The sequence below is a fragment of the Apostichopus japonicus genome, chromosome 23 (assembly GCF_037975245.1).
Source record: "Apostichopus japonicus isolate 1M-3 chromosome 23, ASM3797524v1, whole genome shotgun sequence".
NCBI classification, from domain to species: Eukaryota; Metazoa; Echinodermata; class Holothuroidea; order Aspidochirotida; family Stichopodidae; genus Apostichopus; species Apostichopus japonicus.
This window is the reverse complement of record NC_092583.1, coordinates 7,372,520-7,393,399: the sequence shown is the minus strand read 5'-3', so window position 1 is coordinate 7,393,399 and position 20,880 is coordinate 7,372,520. Positions and strand designations below refer to the sequence as shown.

At 36.5% G+C, this 20,880-nt stretch overlaps 2 protein-coding genes across 4 annotated transcripts in view; one reads left to right on the top strand and one right to left on the bottom strand.

Moving 5' to 3' along the window:
• The window catches only part of LOC139964460 (uncharacterized), a 123,095-nt gene that overhangs the window by 42,344 nt on the left and 59,871 nt on the right, over positions 1-20,880 (top strand). The gene's annotated exons all lie outside the window — the stretch shown is intronic.
• LOC139964465 (uncharacterized) lies at positions 104-20,510 on the bottom strand. 3 transcript variants are annotated; one of them, XM_071966053.1, is made up of 13 exons: positions 20,281-20,509; positions 18,417-18,548; positions 15,415-16,842; positions 14,926-15,372; positions 13,363-13,517; positions 13,080-13,157; positions 11,664-11,789; positions 9,586-9,759; positions 7,638-7,712; positions 7,280-7,448; positions 6,666-6,734; positions 4,428-4,466; positions 104-3,478 (listed from the first exon to the last, which is right to left on the bottom strand). In XM_071966053.1, exons 3-13 carry the CDS (start codon positions 16,476-16,478, stop codon positions 3,328-3,330), a joined length of 2,547 nt encoding a protein of 848 aa, XP_071822154.1. In that variant the 5' UTR covers positions 16,479-16,842; positions 18,417-18,548; positions 20,281-20,509; the 3' UTR covers positions 104-3,327. The 3 variants fall into 3 exon arrangements, with proteins under 3 accessions (XP_071822154.1, XP_071822152.1, XP_071822153.1); XM_071966051.1 differs by having other exon boundaries at positions 14,926-16,842; positions 20,281-20,508; XM_071966052.1 differs by lacking the exon at positions 4,428-4,466 and having other exon boundaries at positions 14,926-16,842; positions 20,281-20,510.

Genomic DNA, 20,880 nt, shown 5'->3' with positions numbered 1-20,880 from the left:
AATTGTTTACATTGACGAGTCACTGCCTTTAATTACGACCAATGAAATCTTAGGAACTCAACCAATAGAGAAAAACGAGAGAAAATAATGGAGATAAAATATGTTTTCTGTGTAGCATTTTATTCAAAAATAATGCACTCAATCCTGGGAGAAGCTCTTTACAAACAAATGTTATCGTTATCTTCAAATTCTATGGTTTGGTAAGATCTTTAATAAGGAGCCTGCAAATATTATAACATGGATATCATAAACATGGACATATTATATTGTCCCTTACAACTTGTGAGTCGAATACAGCCTGTTGCTCACTAGTCTCAATAACAAGATGAAATGAGAAGAAAAACAAAACTTTTGCTATATGTAATGGTCTTTGGAAAAGCTTAAGATGTTATTTCGTTGAGCCAATATACTTCATTGGGGGGTTAAGAATAACATGAATACATTAACTGCTTGAACCTGATTGGTTAAAATTAAAAAAACAAAACAAATATAATTCAAAAGGACAGACAACATGTGTGACTCTAGACATTAACCTATACCAGTAAACCTTGAAAGGGCAAGAACAAAAGTAAGGCTACAGCTGAATTACCCTTTCTCTTCTTTACCCCTGGACGATATTCATTTCTGTATCCTTGCATGGGGGAGGGGGCAGGGGATAGATGGGGTAGGTTTCACAACCTTTTTCCACATCTTATACGCAAAAAAACCCCATCTCGATCTTAGCATGATCCTCATCTTGTTGGTATTCTAACTTCCTATGCTCAGTCACCTGCAGCCCCTCCTTCCCCTCCATTGCACCTCTCCATTCATCTGAGACCACCATCCTCCCTTGTTCAAAGCTTTCAAGATGATGAGATCAAATGATCGCTTTGCATTTTCTTCCTGGATCTTACCCTTCATCTTCCTAAATGCATCACTACCTCAAACAACTTCAATATGATCCTCCTACTAACATTCCTGCATAAATTGAATCCCTCATGACCCATCATGTGTCCTCTGTATGGTCATTGGTTCCCCCCCCCCCCCCGATGATCATGGTCACTCAATTTGGTGATTGTATGCTCCTTTGTCCAATCATCGTCCATCTCTGCAAGGTTCCAGGAATGGGTACTACACCATTTTACTTGTAAGATGCAGCTCTACCACTATTCATCGTGAGTTATGTCTCATTCTTCGGATCTTCACTTTTCGTTTTCTTTCTACAATATCTACATCTAAATGACTTTCATAAAACCATTCTACATTTGAAGTATCTATTACATAACCTTCCAAGGTTAGTAGCTCAATAACTATAACCATTACTAATTCCAGTTTTTACAAATCAATTCATTTATCCTTTTTCTAACCATACACATTGCCACACAAGTCACGACATAAGATATTTAAAAACATATCTTTACAATTCTGTCAGCATGCTAAACGAATCCAAAATATAACATGGCATGTTAACACAACACAAAAAAAGTAAATGCTGTACACAATAAATAAATAGCCAGGGCGTGATATACATTTATGTCGGTTTCTTTGTACACCTTGTTTACTTTTCATGCACATATTTGAGCAAAAGCATTTAAAATTACATTCTACACAAAGCTCTTTTTTATTTTCCTTGTAACATACAAACTAAAATTTTTATAGAAAACAAAAAAACTGATATAATGCAAAACAAAGTATCACCCCAAGTTATAAAATCATCATCTAATAAAATATTTTACACTCTGAACTATCAAACTAAAACAATAATGGTTGAAAAAATTTATATCTTAAAAGTCAAAAAAATTAGTTTGCTTTGGGGTTTTGCCAAAAATAGTTGTTTCCCCCCCCCCCCCCCCTGCTTTTTCTATAAAACAAAAAGACAAATGGATAAATTCATTTCTTGATGAAATAAAACAAAGAAGTTTCTTTAAGAGTGGTAACCTATTTTGGCCCAAGCCAAGGGTTTGCTTCTTAAATATGAGTTTCTTTCACCAGATGTTGTTTATGATCTTTTAAAATGGTTACTGTGTATATTCTATGTAGCATATATGTTGTCTTTGGTTTCTAAAATCTTCACTACACTTTTGTCTTCCCACAATGTGGGAAGAACTGGCAAATCAGCACACATATTGTTCCAAAAATGCAAACCATATTTGTATCAGCTTTATATTAATATCATTCTTAGAGTAAATTTTTAGTTAGACAATTATAATAACCTATTAGTTATAACATACAATTATTCTTAAATTAGTCAGAATCCAATTAAGTTAAAAAATAATATTAAAGTTACTCACTATATATTTTGCATTTCAGAGCTAACTCTCCAATAATATGATGGTACAGGAAAAGAATGCTATTTTGCATAAAATTGAAAGGGTGCAATCTTCATCGATATTTTCACTACAGTATCATTAAACATGCACCTTTTTTAAGAAGTAGGCCTTATTTTTTCCTTACCCTTTAAGGTTAGATTAAAAGATCACTATGACTAAATACAGTCCAGAAGAATCAAGTATAACTGGAGAAAACATTCAAGTAAAAGCTACAAGTTGGATAAATGCATCAAAAATACTGAATGTAAATGTTCAGTGACACTTTTTGTTGTTGTGTTCACATAAGGCATACTCCAGATCCAAATATCTGATCTTCATATTTTTACAAAAAATTTCCCGAGAATTTATCTCTAAAATTCTTGTAAAATGAAGGTTATGCAAAGGTCTTTTGGAATAACTTTAAAGATAAACAAATGATCAAAAAGCGTACAAGGTTGAAAACTAAAAGCACCAACCACAATAAAACTCCCTGAATCGACGATCTTAGATTCATAGTTCATAAGAAACACTAACGAAAACTTGTAGCAATTCATGGTTAGTTAGCACTAGAAACAACAGCTTTTTGTTAATGAAAACAAAACTCCAACCTTTGCAACTTGATTTTTATGAAATTTAAATATTTTCCTTTTTTTTTATTTGTTTTGTGGTTGTTACATATTTACCTTATTTGACTAACAATAGACAAGGTGTATGCAGTTAACATTTGGAAAAGCACTGTACAAGAAATGCTGCACGCGAACTATTGAATACTGAATTGTTGACAATTATTTTAACTTTTTACAGAAGTTCACAAATATTGTAGAAACACCTCCATATAAAATAAATTTCAATGTGTCACATTTAGGCACTTCCTTGACTCCCGAGTCCATTCAGTGGTTTAGTTAATTGAAGAGGTTACTAAAGTCACTGTAGTATTTAATATAGCATAATACAATCGTGAATATTCATCACTTTACACCGCTCAATTAATATTTCAGCCATTTTAAAAGTTCAAACTAATTCCTTCCTCTTCTGTCGCTCACGGCGTCTTGATCTGCTTTGAACCGAGGAGAACCTTGGTGACAAAACTAACGATGGCCGAGGCCGGCTGCTCCACTTCGTGTTCGGCAAATACCATGCACTGGTTGTCTGTGAGACTGCCCGGCTTACGAGAGACAAAACCGAAACACCTGAATAAAGGAGAAAGAGAAAAATCAGTGGGATTGAAAAGGTTTCTTAATTTGTAAGCTTCTTATCACATTCAGCAGTAAATATGCCACAAAGAAGATAGTTTGCTGCATTGTGAGGGAAAGCTGTACCTTCATTGGGGAACTAGCAACCCCAACGGGCGAGTGGATGGGTAAAGAGGTTTTAACGAGGAAAAACTAAAGAGAGGAAGATGGGTGAATTGTGAAAGACATACAGGATTGATAACCTTTGAAATTGTCACAAATTGCTTGTGCAGCTTTTTGTTTTGCGATTTGTTAGCCATTCCTCCCCTCTATCTCTTGATCAAGAGAATCATGTGGAAAATCACATTATAAATAGTGTGAACTAAACATACAATGTTAGCACTAGTACACCAAAAATGGCTAGTGCCCCCTCTATCTCTAATAGCTAACTTTCAAGTCTCAATCTCCCTCTCAATCCCCCCCATAATCTTGACCACCCACCCACCTTAACCCCCCCCCCCCTCCCTCCCTCCTCCTTGATCCAAAAAAGAGGACAAGTAGATCATATGAAAAGGGTTAGACGTATTTATGGAAACACCACACTGATCATTTGTGTAAGAATTTAATCAGAACTTAAATATATATGTATGTATGTGTCAATTATAGGCTTGAAATCAGGCAATGTTAGATTGCTTTCCCTGGAGTACTTACACCAACAAACTCACGTTTATTTACTGGGGTCAGAAACTTCAAAAGCATCATTGTACAATTTGCCTCGCCTTCCTTATATCAATGATCACAATGTGCACAAACCCTCCACAGACTGTAGCAAACATTATTTTATATGGCCGGCAGACGATACAAGCATCACATGGGAGGAATCTACATTTCAGGAATTATTTCTCCAGCCTGTTTGCATTTTCATTCATTTTTCCCGTCTCTACAGCGAGCTTTAGTATTTACTTACTTGGCATCAGGGCTGTCTTGGCCTTCCATTCTTGGAAACCTGAAATTGAATAGCAGAGCATTGGAATGTGTTAGGCAAGCAGTTAGGAGCGCCCATGAGAGACCAATAATACAACATTTTCTTTTTCCATTCCAAAATGTCCTGATGTTACCATGAATGTGGACATTTCTTGGCCTTTTGACTTGCTGCAGAGGTGCAGGCTCAATGATTAGATGGGTTGAACAGGTGGGTTGGAATGAATATGTTAATACCATTAGTACATGAACAATAAGGATTAAGCTAGCGCGAATATCAGATGTGTGTTCGCACTTATCAAACAAGCATGGTTGCATCTGACTACCCAACATAATATGCAAAACTAGGGCACTTTCCAACAAATTCACTAGTGTTTCAATCAAATAATGAGTGAATTGTTTTGTAGACTATGGCATTCTTCTGCCTATTCCTCGAGATGGTGAAATTAAGTGGAGAATTAACAAGACTCCTCCCTGAACAGACTTTGGTCTTCAAATTGAGGTAGGTCTGGTAGGAATGTGTTAAGGATCTAAATAATACTGACTTGCTAGAGGACTAACTCTGCAAATTACATCATTGACTTTGTTATCCAATCATAGTATGGAAGGATGTGTCACCAATCAAAACATGATCAGTCCTGTTATCAAACTAACAGAAAGGTGGCCCATATTGTCAAGAATATGAGAAAGGTATCTTATTGGACTAGTCAATTTAATACAGCTAGTACAGCATTCAGGGTTAATGCAGAGTGCTTGACAAATAATACAAGGATGATATTTCTGCCAAGTGAAAAAATAAATGTAGAAATATCCTTTTTGAAGGATTAACTAAAAGTAGTAGCTGGTTACCTCCGATAACTAACTCTGTTTACTTACCAGATTCACTAAATCTGGATAGGCTTTTTGTTCAAAAAGACAAAGTTTTTATCAGGAGTTAGCCTAAACAGGTTCTCACAAAGAGGTGATAACAATTTACAAAACATGTTTACTATTCAAGCAATTTTTGATGAGGAGAGAAATTAAGCTGTAAACACAAGAAACTGACTTAAGCCGCTGTCACTTATCAATTGGGATAAATGTATGACGTAGGAAGGATGCAGGAAGGAAAAATCAGCTGGAGAGGATGGAAAGGTTTATGAAACACGAGGAGTCTCTGTGTCTGAAGAAATAGCATGCAGCTACAGCAACAGAAGGGTGGACACATTATACGGTGATGTGAACAACAGATTTGTTTAAAACAGTGTAAAGGAAAGACGGAAGTTGTGCAGACAAACTCTGAGTTAAGGTAAACGACCTTAATAAACTTTTACTGTTAAGTGTAAAGTGAAAAAAGACTTCGTCTATGCATAATGAGGCATGAGTATTTGGTTAAGAGTATATCAGAGGTCTTTGACAGTTATTCAAGAAGAGCAGGAAAACATAAAGAATGAAGCAGCAACTCTTAATTCCATCATTACAAAAAATGATTATTCTGAAAGTAGAGCCATAGAAACTACTAACTGCGGAAGCTCTTGAAACTAAAAGGATTATTTTAACGCAAATATTAACAACACTTTTTGCCTTGTCACATTTCATGATTCTTGTCAAATATATATATATATATATATATATATATATATATATATATATATATATATATATATATATATATATATATATATATATATATATATATATATATATATATATATATATATATATATATATATATATATGAAATATATATATATGTATGAAATATACATCATGAATCTTTTAACTTTTGCAATATAAACCATCTTAGAATTCCATCTATAATTTGCACAGTCAGAATGCCTGTGACTTCAATTGTTCAATAGTTCCATGTTACTACCCCTTCCAAACTTTCCCTGGTTTCCTTTTCTTTCTTTTTTTTCTTTCCTTTTTTCTTCTTTGCTTTGACATTACTTGAAGATTCCAGCAGACTTAAGAGAAAAATGATTCTATCACTGAATGGTCTTACCAGAAGGTGCATGCACATTTGGAAAACATTTTGTACTACAAATCAACATCCTTGATATCACTGTAGCACTCAAAATCATTCACACACTTTTGCTTTTCTATCCACAAAATGAAATTTGAATGAAAGATGGCAGAACCCAACATGACATAAGACCATGATAACCAGCAGATTGCACACAAACCATGCATTTGTGAGAGCAGGGGTTAAGGCAGAGCAGTAGTTGAGAAAAACAGAATTACTCACTTCCTGGAACCGGGATCCATTCCACAGTACAAGATGGACTCCACTGGGTAATGTTTACGGAAAAATAGTCTGGAGGCCAAGAAAAAAATACATGTTTTAAAATAAGAGGTCAAAGGGTATCAAATATAAAATATATAGTGGAAGACATTCATGAAAGTAACAAAATATGGAACAAAATAGAAAATCCTGTGACCATTGCTGATGTTGTCAGTCAAGAAATAAATTGATGTTTGAATTTAGCAAAGTAATTTTTGGCTGATTCTATTTCTGTTATAGAAAAATATTGGTACAATGCTGAGCTTACATGTACAAAATAAGCAATGAATTTTTGTATTTGTGCAAAACTTTGACAATGGTGTATTGTTGTCAATGAGGTGATGCTGGATAAATTATTACCAATTAATGTCTTAATGAAACAGTCTGCATGCTTTCCTCAAGATGCTGTTTGAGGTGAATTCTACTCACCCCCCCCCAAAAAAAAAATGAAGAAAAAATAAAGAAAAGTGAAAGAATAAAAAGAAAGATATTAAATACCAAAAGAGTTCAATGACTCCAAACATTCTTCCAAATTAACTATTTCATTATTAAACATTCATTTTGAAACAGACACTTACTTCCTCCCACTGTCTGTCAGGGTCACACCTTTCAGAGAAACTTTAAAGTGAACTTTGACCCCTTTTGGCCTATCCTTCTGATTCATGACCCTCGTTATGGCCTCCCTTACTGCACTTGGGCCGGTCAGGGATTCCATGTCCACACACTGAAGATACAGCACACTACATGCTAGAGGGGAGAAAAGAACAGAAGTTTATCATAAGAATAATAATAATAATGATAATAATAATAATGTGTCTCTATGACCTGCATTCTTCCCTTCCATAAGGGGATGGGAGATATCTTTCATTTTCCATTCCCAGCTGTGAGTATTGATTTTCTTTTTATCTGATTTGTTTTTACCCTTGTTGTACTTACCAGCTCCTTGCTGAAGCAATGCTGCAGCTGATTTAGGGTCAATGGCATCCGGAGAGTCAACTCCTCCAGCTGGATCTGAAAAATAAATAACAACAAAAGCTTGAGGTTTCCTGTGATCTAATGCTTCCCACATCTACAGACATTAGCACCTCCTCCCACTACCACAGACAATACCCATTCCAATACTGCAGACACCTGAACTTAGCCCCTCCAACTACCACACAAAGGTTACCAATCAAACTACTGCCAACAATAGTCAAATAGACTACTAATTAAATGAGCCTCTCCCACTACTATAAAGATGAGCCCCTCCCAACACTACAATGCAAACCTCTTTTCCACCTATTCCAGTCCACCTACTTCAGCAACAGCCACTCCCAGTCTTAAAAGTATTTGCTTCCCCATTAACAATGATCCTTAGCCTCAATTACTACTAAACACACAAAACTTCCCACTACTACAACCATTACCTGCTGCCTCTATTACAAGTATTATCCTCCCACTAACCACAAATATTACCCCCCCCCTCCAATATTACCCCCCTACAAAAAAAACCCTATAACTAATTCACCTATAAAATCACCTATAACTACTACAAACTGGAAAACATGCATGATTAACCCCTATCAAGTCTGTAGACACAAAGTCTTGCAACATGTACTCCAGCCATTGCCACAAACATGTCCCTTCCACTTTCTATCAAAATATATTCACTTTAACTGAAGTTGTTAAGCATTTATCAATTGCTGACCTCATACTCTCCTGATTTCACCTAAGCTTGCAGACATTACAACAGCATACACATTAAATCCCCTAAATGAGTGATGTTATACTTGTCGTTTTTGAGAAATATGATTCTTTTTCAATTTTTGGGTAATCAAAACTGAACTGTATTAAAAGTTGCTTCAATATTCTGCTGCCTCAACACATTTATATCCTTTTCATGCTGCTATTATATGTCTGTTAGTTCAGGCTTCAGGGCTTAGAAACGCAATCCTTTGCTAACTAAATGTCAGATCTTTACTTTCCCCTACACTTGTAGATTTTTGAAATTCCTTCCAGGTCTCAAACAATTACATGTTTCTCCCCTCATTGAAAGTTCACACAGCCACAAATGTGGCAGTGCAAGTTACAATTTTTGCTGCAGTGTACAACCTTTTCAAATCATATCTGTCTTAATTTCTTATTGAGGATTAAGTAAAATATAAAATTTAATTCCTCATTTACACATGTAAGTATCTATAGAGTCGCCATAATTTTCTTTAAATCTATCCTGCCGCTTTTTATGTTCTTCTCAACAAAAAAAAAATTGATCTCATGGTTTCTACAGTATATAGTTTTATACAGTTACGAGTAAAGCAACAATGAAAATTCCTTTCCTGTTGATGTCTGGGATGTATGAAACTATAATGTGTGGTTGGACAGTCTGCAGAGGTACTGTGGGTTTTGACAGCCACTATCTGAGGTAAACACTGGTTATACATGGAGTAACTAAGGGTAACTAACTGGTTATACATGGAGTAACTAAGGGTAACTAACTGGTTATACATGGAGTAACTAAGGGTAACTAACTGGTTATACATGGAGTAACTAAGGGTAACTAACTGGTTATACATGGAGTAACTAAGGGTAACTAACTGGTTATACATGGAGTAACTAAGGTAACACACTGGTTACACATGGAGTAACTAAGGTAACACACTGGTTATACATGGAGTAACTAAGGTGACACACTGGTTTAATATACATGGAGTTACTAAGGTAACACACTGGTTATACATGGAGTAACTAAGGTAACACACTGGTTATACATGGATAGTAAGCATAATAAACACTTGACCAACTTTGCATTGCATATGAAGTCTGGTGGCGTTATAGATTTTGTTAACCTTTCATAACAAATATTTCACCCACCTTGGGAGATAATAGATAAATGTTCTCAACTTACCAACATCAGGCAGGACTAGTTTACAGGGTAAGGCAAGCTGAGTGAGGGTGTGTTGGTAAATCAATGCAGAAAGACTGCCAAAGATTGGTTCGTTGGTACAGCCTTTCAATCTTACACCTCTCGTGTTGGGTTCAATCAAAAAGTGTCTGATCAGCTCATTCCCTGGATCTCCACCTGTTGGGATGTAAAATGATCGTTTTAGACATCAGTCAATCCATCTCAATCTTTCTGAAATATTTGATACTGCACTGATACTTGTGTCAGCACTTCATAGCAAGACTTTCAGATTACAGTTTTTACAAACATTTTGGTATTTAGTTCCTTCAACCCTCTTCTTGTGGGTGAAAGATTGGAGGGTATGTTGGCATAGCTGTATTATATTCTGTTTTTTCTGGTTTTATTATCTCTGTTGAGTAACTCCATAAGGTAACTCCACAAGGTTTTCCTACATTACTACGTATTCACACTTCACTCTACTCCTGCTATTTCACTCCTTCATGAAGAAGGAAGAAGGAAAAATGCATCTGCCAATTTTCATATTTGTGTTTGGGTTTAGTATTAACACTATGTTAGATATTTGACTTTCCTTAAAACCATTTAAATATTACAATCAAACTTGTGAAACAGGAATACTTTCATAATAATCATTCCCTATTAAGACCACATACCGGGGGCCAGTCTCACATTGTAAGGAAATGGTACAGTATATCCTGCCTTTTTCACAAGATATCAAATTATTAATAATATTAGTAAATGCAACCTGGACATCTTACCTCAAAAACCTTATTTATTATTATTCTTATTATACAATTATACCAAAAAAAATTCTATAGCGCCTTATCCAATCAGAAATTGCTCTAAGGCGCTTTACAGTAAAATACATACAAACATGATATACAAATATATAAATCGATAATGTAAGGTATAAAAGGGTTGAAAATTTGTTATATACAATCTGACAATAAATTGTATAAAAAACTGCAAATGTGAAATCAAAAATCATACAAATTCTTAAAATTTAAAATATATATAAATGTGAACAATTTTAAATTTTAATACCACTATAAACGCAAAATGGAAAATGCGTTGTAATAATGTGGCAATATATAGTATAGAAAGCACAGTTAATGGATTGTAGATCTAAAAAGAAAGGTTTTGACTAGTTTTTTAAATTCATATATATTTTTGGCACACTTAGCTTCCTCCGATAAACTGTTCCATAATGTCGCAGATGAGTAATCGAATGCCTGTTTCCGTATGTTGAAGTTTTAATGACAGGTTTGGTAAGTAAGGACTTGGATTCTGAGCGTAGAGATCGAGTAGGCTTGTATTTATGTATTAATTCAGAGAGGTAGATAGGGGCTAAACCATTAAGTGACTTATATGTATATAACAGAATCTTATAATTGAACCTGCAATGAACAGGCAACCATTATATTTGTGAGAAAATCTTTTGAAACCTTTGGCAAGCATTAACTAATAATAGAGTGATGCAAAGATACATCTTCCCTAGATTTTCTTTCATTTTTCACTAATTACCATGGAAACATCTACAATTAAACATAAGAGACTTTCTTATTGGATAATATCAATGCTGTGTATGGATAATATGAGTGTAACCATAACCTATGGCTTAATCACTCTGTTTGTTACAAACCCAAATTTCTGAAGATTATTGCACCACGATGAGATCGTAGCGACCAATAAGTCAAAACTTGAAGAATTTACCCTTTCCAAAACTTGTGCACTACATATGCATCTTTGAAAAGTCATTTGAAAAAGAACTCATAGTTTTGTTTTCCACTGCATGGATTTATAATCAAGAAAATTCTCTGTTTACAAAATAAGAAAAATTTTTGTTCTTTTCTCTTGTTTCTTCATTGCAACCTCTTTAAGTTAATGTTAAAAATAATGAGGGTAAATGTTGGACATTCCAGAACATATGTTTTTCCAATGCAACATCCTACCATCTGGTAAAGGCCCTGTTTCCAGTGGGTGTGTAAAATGATTACAAAATGAACATTTTTCCCTACCAAACCAAATGATTTCTTGTTGCCATCTTTTTTCTGGTCTCTTACCTTTCTTCGGAGGTGCATTAACTGGAGCTTGGGAAACTTTGATAGCTAGTCCAAATGCTCCTGGGAAAGAATTGCTATCCCTCACCACAAACGTACCGGGTTGTTTATCACGCAACAGGTGTATAGCTAGTGACAAGAACAAACAGTAAATATATATCACATTGTGGCCACCAATACCATCTACTAGTGTTACACACTACACAAACAGTAAATATATATCACATTGTAGCCACCATTATCACCTACTAGTGTTACACACTACACAAACAGTAAATATTTATCATCGTAGCCACCATTATCACCTACTAGTGTTACACACTAGACAAACAGTAAATAAATATCACATCATAACCACCATTATCACCTACTAGTGTTACACACTAGACAAACAGTAAATATGTATCACCTCGTAGCCACCATTACCACCTACTAGTGTTACACACTAGACAAACAGTAAATAAATATCACATCGTAGCCACCATTACCACCTACTAGTGTTACACACTACACAAACAGTGACTATATATAGCATTGTAGCCAACATTATCACCTACTAGTGTTACACACTAGACAAACAGTAAATATATCACACTGTAGCCACCATTATCACCTACTAGTGTTACACACTAGACAAACCATCAAAACCATAACAATGTTTAGGGAAACCGTGGCTATGAGTGAAATCAGTTCAGAGACAAGAAAGTGTCTCTACTTATTGTGAAGTTTCTATCGCACGTATTATAATAAATGTTGCAGTGAAGCACTTACTATTTGTAATAAAGAATGGAAACTTTTACATGAAAGAAATATATTTCACGCATCCAAATACTTTATTATAAGTGATGATGTAAGAAAACTTACAAAATAACAGGGCTCACTAAACCTGAATTTGTCTGTACATAGCTCAGGGTACAGAATAATACTCTTCAATTTCTCAGAATGCTCAGAAAGCGCCCCCCCCCCCCACAAAATGTCTACCATCACTGTTTGCACATTATTGTCATAATGTATGCCACTGACACTGCTGTACTGTGTGAAATTGCTAAACACACTCTGGCTAATGATTAATTGAATATCAACATTTTGTAAAATAATAAATAATACTAATGAAAGGAAAGAAGTTTGCATATTACAATGTTTTCTTCCAAAAAATGAAAGGATTATAAATACAGGGATCTGACAGAGTGGCAAACCTGAATATTTAGGGAGATACATATTTATGAAAATCTGACTGTTTCATGCTATATATTGAAAATATTGAGTGAAGTGTATTAAGTCCTATCTAGTGTGGTTGTCCTTAGCTTAGTTTTACCTTGAAGGGAACCATCTGTCCCATTACCTTGTTCGGCTATCAGTCTGAAAAATTTAATGATTTCTTAACCAATACACTTCAAAGTGTACCAGAGATTGGCTTACCATCTTCTCTAGTGATGTGTGGCTTGTACCACCATGATGATAAGTCTTTTACAAACCTCACATGTTCCTTGTTTGGATCTGTTGAAAAAAAGAACAAAAAAAAAAAGAAAAGTCTACAATGAATGATTTAGCCTCAATAAAGTGGTGTGCTAATGGAACAGTGAGACACACAGTAAAAGCATACACTGAATCCATCTGACAGTGCCCAAGTCCTGACCTGGGACTCCTGTGTGGTATAAGATCCATCAGCAGTTATGAATTCATGTAGAGGGATATTAATTACCTGCTAGAGAGTTGTTGCTTCCATACGGTGAATTGAGGGGCATGAGATAGAAGTTAGAGGGTGTGCTACGACCACTCTGTATCGGTGATGGGCCAGCAGGGGACACAGCCTGTCTTACTGGGCTTGTAGTACCAGGTGAAACTGCAGAACCGTCACTGTGAAATAAAAATCACAATTCATACTCAGATGAATTTCGAAGAGTTTTATGAAATAATACAGGATACACAAGAACTGATGAATGAAATATGCCTTTGTGAATTGTACTAACTTAAAAGTCATTTGTTAGATCATCATATTCAATACCATATTTACAATTATACTGACCTAAAGAGCAAAACATTAGAATATTATCAACACATTAATCAACAAAAATATTTGATAAAAGGTTCACATTGTGCACAAATAAAGCAAAACAGAGAAGAGCAGGTATGAATCATCTTTGAAGTTTAGTTAAACTCAATTCTTTTTTCAAATTAAACAAAGATTTTAAATTTGAAAACAGATGTGACTGTTCACTGAATACTTGAGAGAATCCTAAGTTTTAACCAAGCTTGCCTAACACCATAACATTCAGCATTATATCAATGGTATGATGACATTTTGGAAACTTGCAACTATCTAAACAATCAGAAACTGTCTGTAAGCTGTCACCATGGAAACTGAACCTAAAATAACAACCAACTTGTTACCTTTATTGTACATATTATGGAATTCAACGCCATATTTTTATTCAACAAATAACTCCTTGTGCTTAGCTTTTGCTGCATATTTGAACGATAACAAATTTCAATTGGAATAAAATTTTCTCTTACAACAGCTAAATTAGATTACTTACTTTTTCATTTCAGAGAACCTTGTGATATGAAGAACTATTTAACATCTCTGAGTTCAAAAATAAAATCCTCAAGATTTGTCCTAACAAAATATCACAACAAAGCAAACTGGTAAACACTTCCCAGCATTCACCATCATTCTCGAAATGAAATGGGTAAACTGGAAGTAAATGACTTCACGAGCAGCAACGGAAGATATGAACGAGGGGATGACAGATACTCATTAGCTAGGAACTACAAAAATGACCCACTGACCTCGCTCGACTGAGTGATTCAATAACAAGGATTAAAGAAAGCAATGCCACAGGCAATTGAATTGGATCAAAGGTCGGCAAATCAGCTTTGAAATCAAGCAAATTAAAAATGCATTTTTTAATTTGATACTTGACAATATGTCTTGCTCCAAGATGGGAAAAATTATTTTTAGATGTTCCCTTTTATTCCTTGGAGAAGACAAGGCAATTACCCTTTTATGGCAGAATTAGCTATATTTGATGTTAAATTTGTAGATATTATCCCATTATTATTAATTTGATACTTGACAAAATGTCTTGCTCCAAGATGGGAAGGATTACTTTTTTATGTTCCCCTTTAGTCCTTGAAGAAGACAAGCCAATGTCACAATCTAACCAAACTCTTGATTTAATCCATATCTTAACATGAAATATGATTGTAATGGCTTTGAGAGACCCCTCACTATTCCATTTTTCAACAACTACAAATATCTTACCTTCCTGAAGAACCCCTTCCTCTATTACCACTCCTGTTGTCATACAGTGTTTTGTAATTCCCGTTTGGTGGGCTAGCGAACGACTCGTCTATCCGTGGATGGCCTCTCCTGTGTCTGTCACTGAAAGTGGGATAGAGAGGTTGTGGCTTGTTCTTCATACGATCACTGTAGGTAGGATACACTGGTGGCGGTCCACTTGTCGGTTCCAGACTCTGGAGATCCGGTGACCTAGCTGATTCCTCCCCTCCCACACCCTGCTGGAAAATGGGAGACTCCTGTTGGTTGACGTGTTTTGGAGGGGGCGTGGCCTCAGAGAAACTAATAGCAGGTGGTTCGCCTCCTGGACTCTGTTGCTGAAGTCGTTGCAACTGAGGATGTTGCTGCCGATGTTTGTATGTTGTCTGCTCTTGTTGTGGCTGTTCTCGTTGATATAAATGCTGTTGCTGTTGTGACTGTGGCTGTTCTCGTTCATATAATTGCTGTTGCTGTGGCTGTACAGGTCGCTGTTGTTGTTGCTGTTGAGGTTGTTGCTGCTGGTACAATGGCTGCTGCTGTTGTTGAGGGGATGCTGGTTGCTGTTGTAGTTGCATCCGAGGCTGATACTGTTGCGACTGCACTGTCTCTTGTTTGATCTCCTGAGTATACAGCACCCTATGAGGTGCATGTTGTTGTGTCGGTTGTACTTGCAATGGTGAAATATGTGCTTGAGGAGGAGAGGCATACTGTTGAGGGGAGGCATACTGTTGAGGAGAGGGATACTGTTGAGGGGTGTGTTGGAGAGCTGTCTGCCTGGGCACATGTTGAGGGGAACTATACGGTGACTGCTGCACAGGCACATTTTGACGTGACCGGGGAACAGACTGCTCTATAACGGCACGCTGCGGCTGTTGCATGTAGTGTGGTACGACTTGTTGAGCATTTGGTGATCGACTTGATGGTGGATGTGGCCCAGGGTTGTCAAGCTGTGCTGTTGGTTGTTGACCTGGGTAAACAGTTGTTGATGTTGGTTGCATCTGTCCTGATACAGCAGGTAGGGACTGTGATGGCTTGACATAAGCAGGAGAAGAGTTCACCACTTGTTGTCTGTTTTCAACCACAACTTGGGCATCAATGGGCATTGTACCAGAGGATGGTGTCGTCTGACCATCCACGGGTGATGGGCGGTTAGGCTGACCCAATCTGTTTGATGGCAAGTCCTCAATGACCACCTTGGTAGGTGACAGCTGAGTTTTGGAGATTGGTTCCTCTACTGGGTTATGAGGCTGTTGTGGAGATGTAACAGGCAATGGGTAGGATGGCTGGGAACCCGCTGGTACATGGTTCCGACACCTAAATGAGGGAGGCTGTGAAAGTTCTAATGATGGCTGTGACATATGCTGATTATTCGTCGGTTTCGCCTGGATGTGGGCATACATTACCGGTTCAGCTGGCTGTCGACTTGGTTGTCTAGATTTTGTCAGCTCAATGTCAACTTGTGCATAGTGAATCTCGGGCTCTTGAGGTCTGTGCTGACTAGAGGGGTATTGAGGTCCATTAACTCCCCTCCCACCCATATCATTATAAGACCAAGGGCTGGTTGGCCTGTCTGGCACTCCCCCTCTGGTCCCCGTGGGTGACACACTCTCCAAAAGTGCCTCCAAAGATTTCACATCCACATGTACATTATTTTGTGGCAATGTTCTGTTTTCATTACTGACAGGAGTCCTCCTCCATGGTTGACTCTCAGCAAACTGACTAGGTTGGGCAGTAACTTTATCCACCTTTGCTTCCAATGGGTATGACTGCCTTCCATCACAGGTCTGGTATTAGTAATACGTTCCCTGGCTGGCTCGGGGTATCTCGGAAACGAGGCATCCATAAGGTCCTCGTTAGCAAGTGTTTCCCTATTCGGGGAGAGTGGGTGAGGCTCATCAGGACCTGTAGATGGAGTTAACAGAGTTACCACTGAAGATCATCAGCACATCTTAAAGTTTCAACATGGCAAATTTACTATTATCCTAGAAAATTACACTTAAATTTACTATACAGGTAATCCGAGAAAATTACACTCCTACTGTATTTACTACAATTCGAAAAAGTTACACTCAAATTTACTACAATCAGTTATGCAATACAATACGTTGTAGTTATCTTCATCTGTCAATCCAAAAAATTAAAAGTCAACATAAATAAAATCAAATACATGCATGAAGGCATTACCACACAGAGTCTGTGCAACATGATGACAAATGTAACTCCCAATTTGGCACTGTCTCAAAAGTCATTGATAGTAATAATTATCACCATATTCAAGAGAACAATTTTTTCAAAACCCCTAGATTTAGCCAACTATGAACGAAAAGAAACATGCTACAGACAGAAAAAGTAACAAAGAAAAATACACACACTAATGCTGGTCACCACTGTCTGAAGTATGGGGAAAATAACAAATATCAAAAGTTGTGAATAATGTTAATGTCTCGATCAATCAACAAATTCCAACTATAGGTTACATAACATACTATAGAAGCAGAGTAAGACAAAATGCAAACGATTTGAGGCTATATCTTAAAAATGCCCCTTTTATCTGATACTAGTTTCAAGGCTTCTTGGCAAAGGTGGGAGGGGGGATGGCTGTGAAGTTGACCTTTGTTTGGTGTTAAGTTCACTGCACAATTATTATACGTACAAATGCTACTCTCCAGAGTTTGTTCCACAGATGATGGGCCAAATCAACTAGGGATCTCCCATACTGTATATGCCTTGTCCTCTGACATATCCACATGAATTCACAGTTAGGTTAAAGGTATGCAATATTGCCCCCAAATATGCCAGAAATTTAAATATTGTCACCTCGGTCATAATTCTCAAATTGGTTTTATTAGCACCTTGGAGAAAATTTTTCTCAATGGGATATTCTGTCATCTCAGGTATACATGTAGAATGACTGAGAACAATTTGGAGAATAAAAAGACCTCCAGCAATTAGCAATTATAGCTCTAGTGCAATAATTTTGGGCCTACACAGACTACCTTTAATTACTAAAACAACTTACATGTACATGTGCTACAAAAGAGAACAAAACAACAGAAAGATGCCCCATATTTTGAACAGTGGCCGTAGCTTTCAGAGCAGTGTTTATTTTAAAACAAATTCAGTAGGACTCAGAATTCTCATCACAGGAACTTCAGAATTTATAAACCTTAGCAAAGGTCAATTAAACAAACAACACATAATGGCTATACCAAGTTTTTTTTTTGGCAAGCTGACTGGAACATTGGTATTTTTACATATTGAAAGAGCAGTTCATAGATATTTTAAACAAATATTTTGCATGGAAACACAAGGCTAAACAGTCAGTAAAGTAGGATATTTTGGTTGTACCATTTATGAAAATTGCACCTATGTAAGTTGGTTTGCATGAATAGGACAATATTCCATGAAAGCACTATTCGCATTGGTAAACTGTGGCCAGGTGACAATATATACAAAACTATTATACTGTACTGTACCTTTGTGTTTTTCAATGGATGCTCACGTTGTGGAACATCTTTAACATCTGACGCATCCAGCAACATAATTTCCCTGTCTGTAGACACTGCATCTTATTTCTCTAACTGTAAAGATGCAGTTCTTTAAGTATTCTGAAAAGAAAGAAATGAATATATTTTATCCACTATTATAAAGGAAAATACACCATTAATGCTACTGGAGGAATAAGTTTTCAGTTTCGAGCATATTGCCATATAGCAGCTAGGTAGCCTACTGTAGGCCCCTCAAGTGGATCATACACTGCATTAAGGAAAGCAGTATGTTATCATTATCAACCACGTCACAGTCCAGAGGGGGAAAATGTAACAATTAACACTAATATAGTAATATTGCAGTTGACACCTACAGTCCCCCACTTCCGCAGCAGGGGCGACTAGGGGAAGTTGGGGGAATTCAATCAGTCAGTGACGACACCAACACGTCTCAGGAGAAAGCAAGTCCTGCCTCACCAGTCACCATCTCTGACTCCTATGCATGCTACTAATGGTGGGGAGGGGGGGTGGGGGTTACAACCCAAGGTGCCGTAGCATTTAGCATTAATACTCAGATAGTGATCAAGAGAAATCATTTTAAACACACATAGACCACTTTTAGAGTTTATTTAGGGTTGAATTACGCCATAACTGGTTTACTTAAAAACAATACCAAGGAACTTTAAATACAAGCCTTGGCTGAGGTGTTAATCTTTGATGTGAATGATATAAGAAAGCAGTCACAGTAGTGATTGAGGTTATCCACTGACTGTGGTACAAGAAAAAATAAGTGAAATGCAAACAAAGACTGGATTTACTGAAAAGCTTTTTTAAATTGTAATGGGAAGCTATGGGAAAATATGCTGATAATTTCATTATTTGTGTCTTAAGATCAATTGAAGTGTAAAGTACACACTAAAGCAAGTTCACTTCAAATGCTGAGCTAATTGCAGGTGGCAAAATATTTCATCCTAATAGTTTAAGGTACCTCTTCTAGTAAGGAATATGAACGATGGGTGTATTCAACCTTCAAGTACTGTACTGTTGTTTCATAATGGCTGATCAGCGACTAGTTCAAATTGTTTACCTGGGGGCTTTTATCTTCATTTTTTGCCCCAAGTTCCCTCAATCATATATTTATAGGCTAGTTTGGGTAGGTATAGTAGCCTACTTGCTCCAGATGGGCAGAGTATAGCTAAAGCACTGCAGAAAGAATAATTTAACAACAACTTAGATTTAGCTCTGGCATTGGTAATTACACTTACAACATTTACTGTGCATCCACGCATCAAGCTGTACAGGGAGGGATGTTTTCCCAATTTCAGTGTATGGCCCTGTATTCTACCTTTACTCTGTTGATGCAGAGTGGTGCATATAAATAAATGAAAGTGAATTGTTCCAATGGTAACTAACATTGAGCAGAATGTATAGCCAACAATTGTTGGAAAAAAAATGTAGTATGCTAATGTTCACATAATACCTGAGTTGATTAAGGATTCACCTATCTTGATGCAGAGAACAAATTATGAAAGGACACCCTGTACAATATTTAGGCTAGACTTTTGTAGGCTTATATTATATAGGCTACAGGTTCATTAATATCAACATGTACTTTAGGCCTCCTTAGTTACACAAGTTACAGACCGGGCACTACACAATAGAGTGAAAGCAGAGATACATCTAGGCTCATTTTCCAATTTAATGTCAAGAGCTAGCAGCACTGTTGACAGTGTTGTTACTTCAACCTCTATTCAAAACATGCCAACACTTGCCTAACTAGTGAAAGTCCATGATAACTCTAACGTATTTTTTTCTAAGCCTATACTATAGCCTAGGTTAGTTCATTACATACCTCAATAACAGTCTTCTTTCTTGTCTTGAATGGGAGAACGAGATGTTCGATTTCTGACTCCATCCATCGAAAGAGACGAAAGCTTCTGTTACAATCTTCCAATTCATTTACTTTTCTATTTTACATGGTGCCCAAATACCCGCTACGTCCACCGCTTCTGCATATTACCAATACAAAACCTAAATGATAGAGGTTTTCGCCATTTGAGTCACACTTCGCAAATCACGAAAGGGGTATATCGTTGCACAGTCTGGTATGATTCATGGATAGGGATGGGTTCCACTACTACTGGTAACGTAAGTTAGCTCTATACATTTTCCCCCGCTGACGCACGAAAGTTCTGTACAAAATGACGTAACATTTACTTTTGACATGTTCGATGTTGATAAACTATGGGGGAAAGTGATTTTTATATAATCCTTTTATTAACTGTAAATTCTGTAATGCGCTTAAATCATTACATACATTAATGTCAATCACTATTGAATTATAATTTATTAAAAGCAGTGGAACTAAATATCATATTAATCTCTTTAATGGCTTTGTCATATTTCAATTCATAACAATGTATATTTTCAACACCAAAAGGTAATGATACAG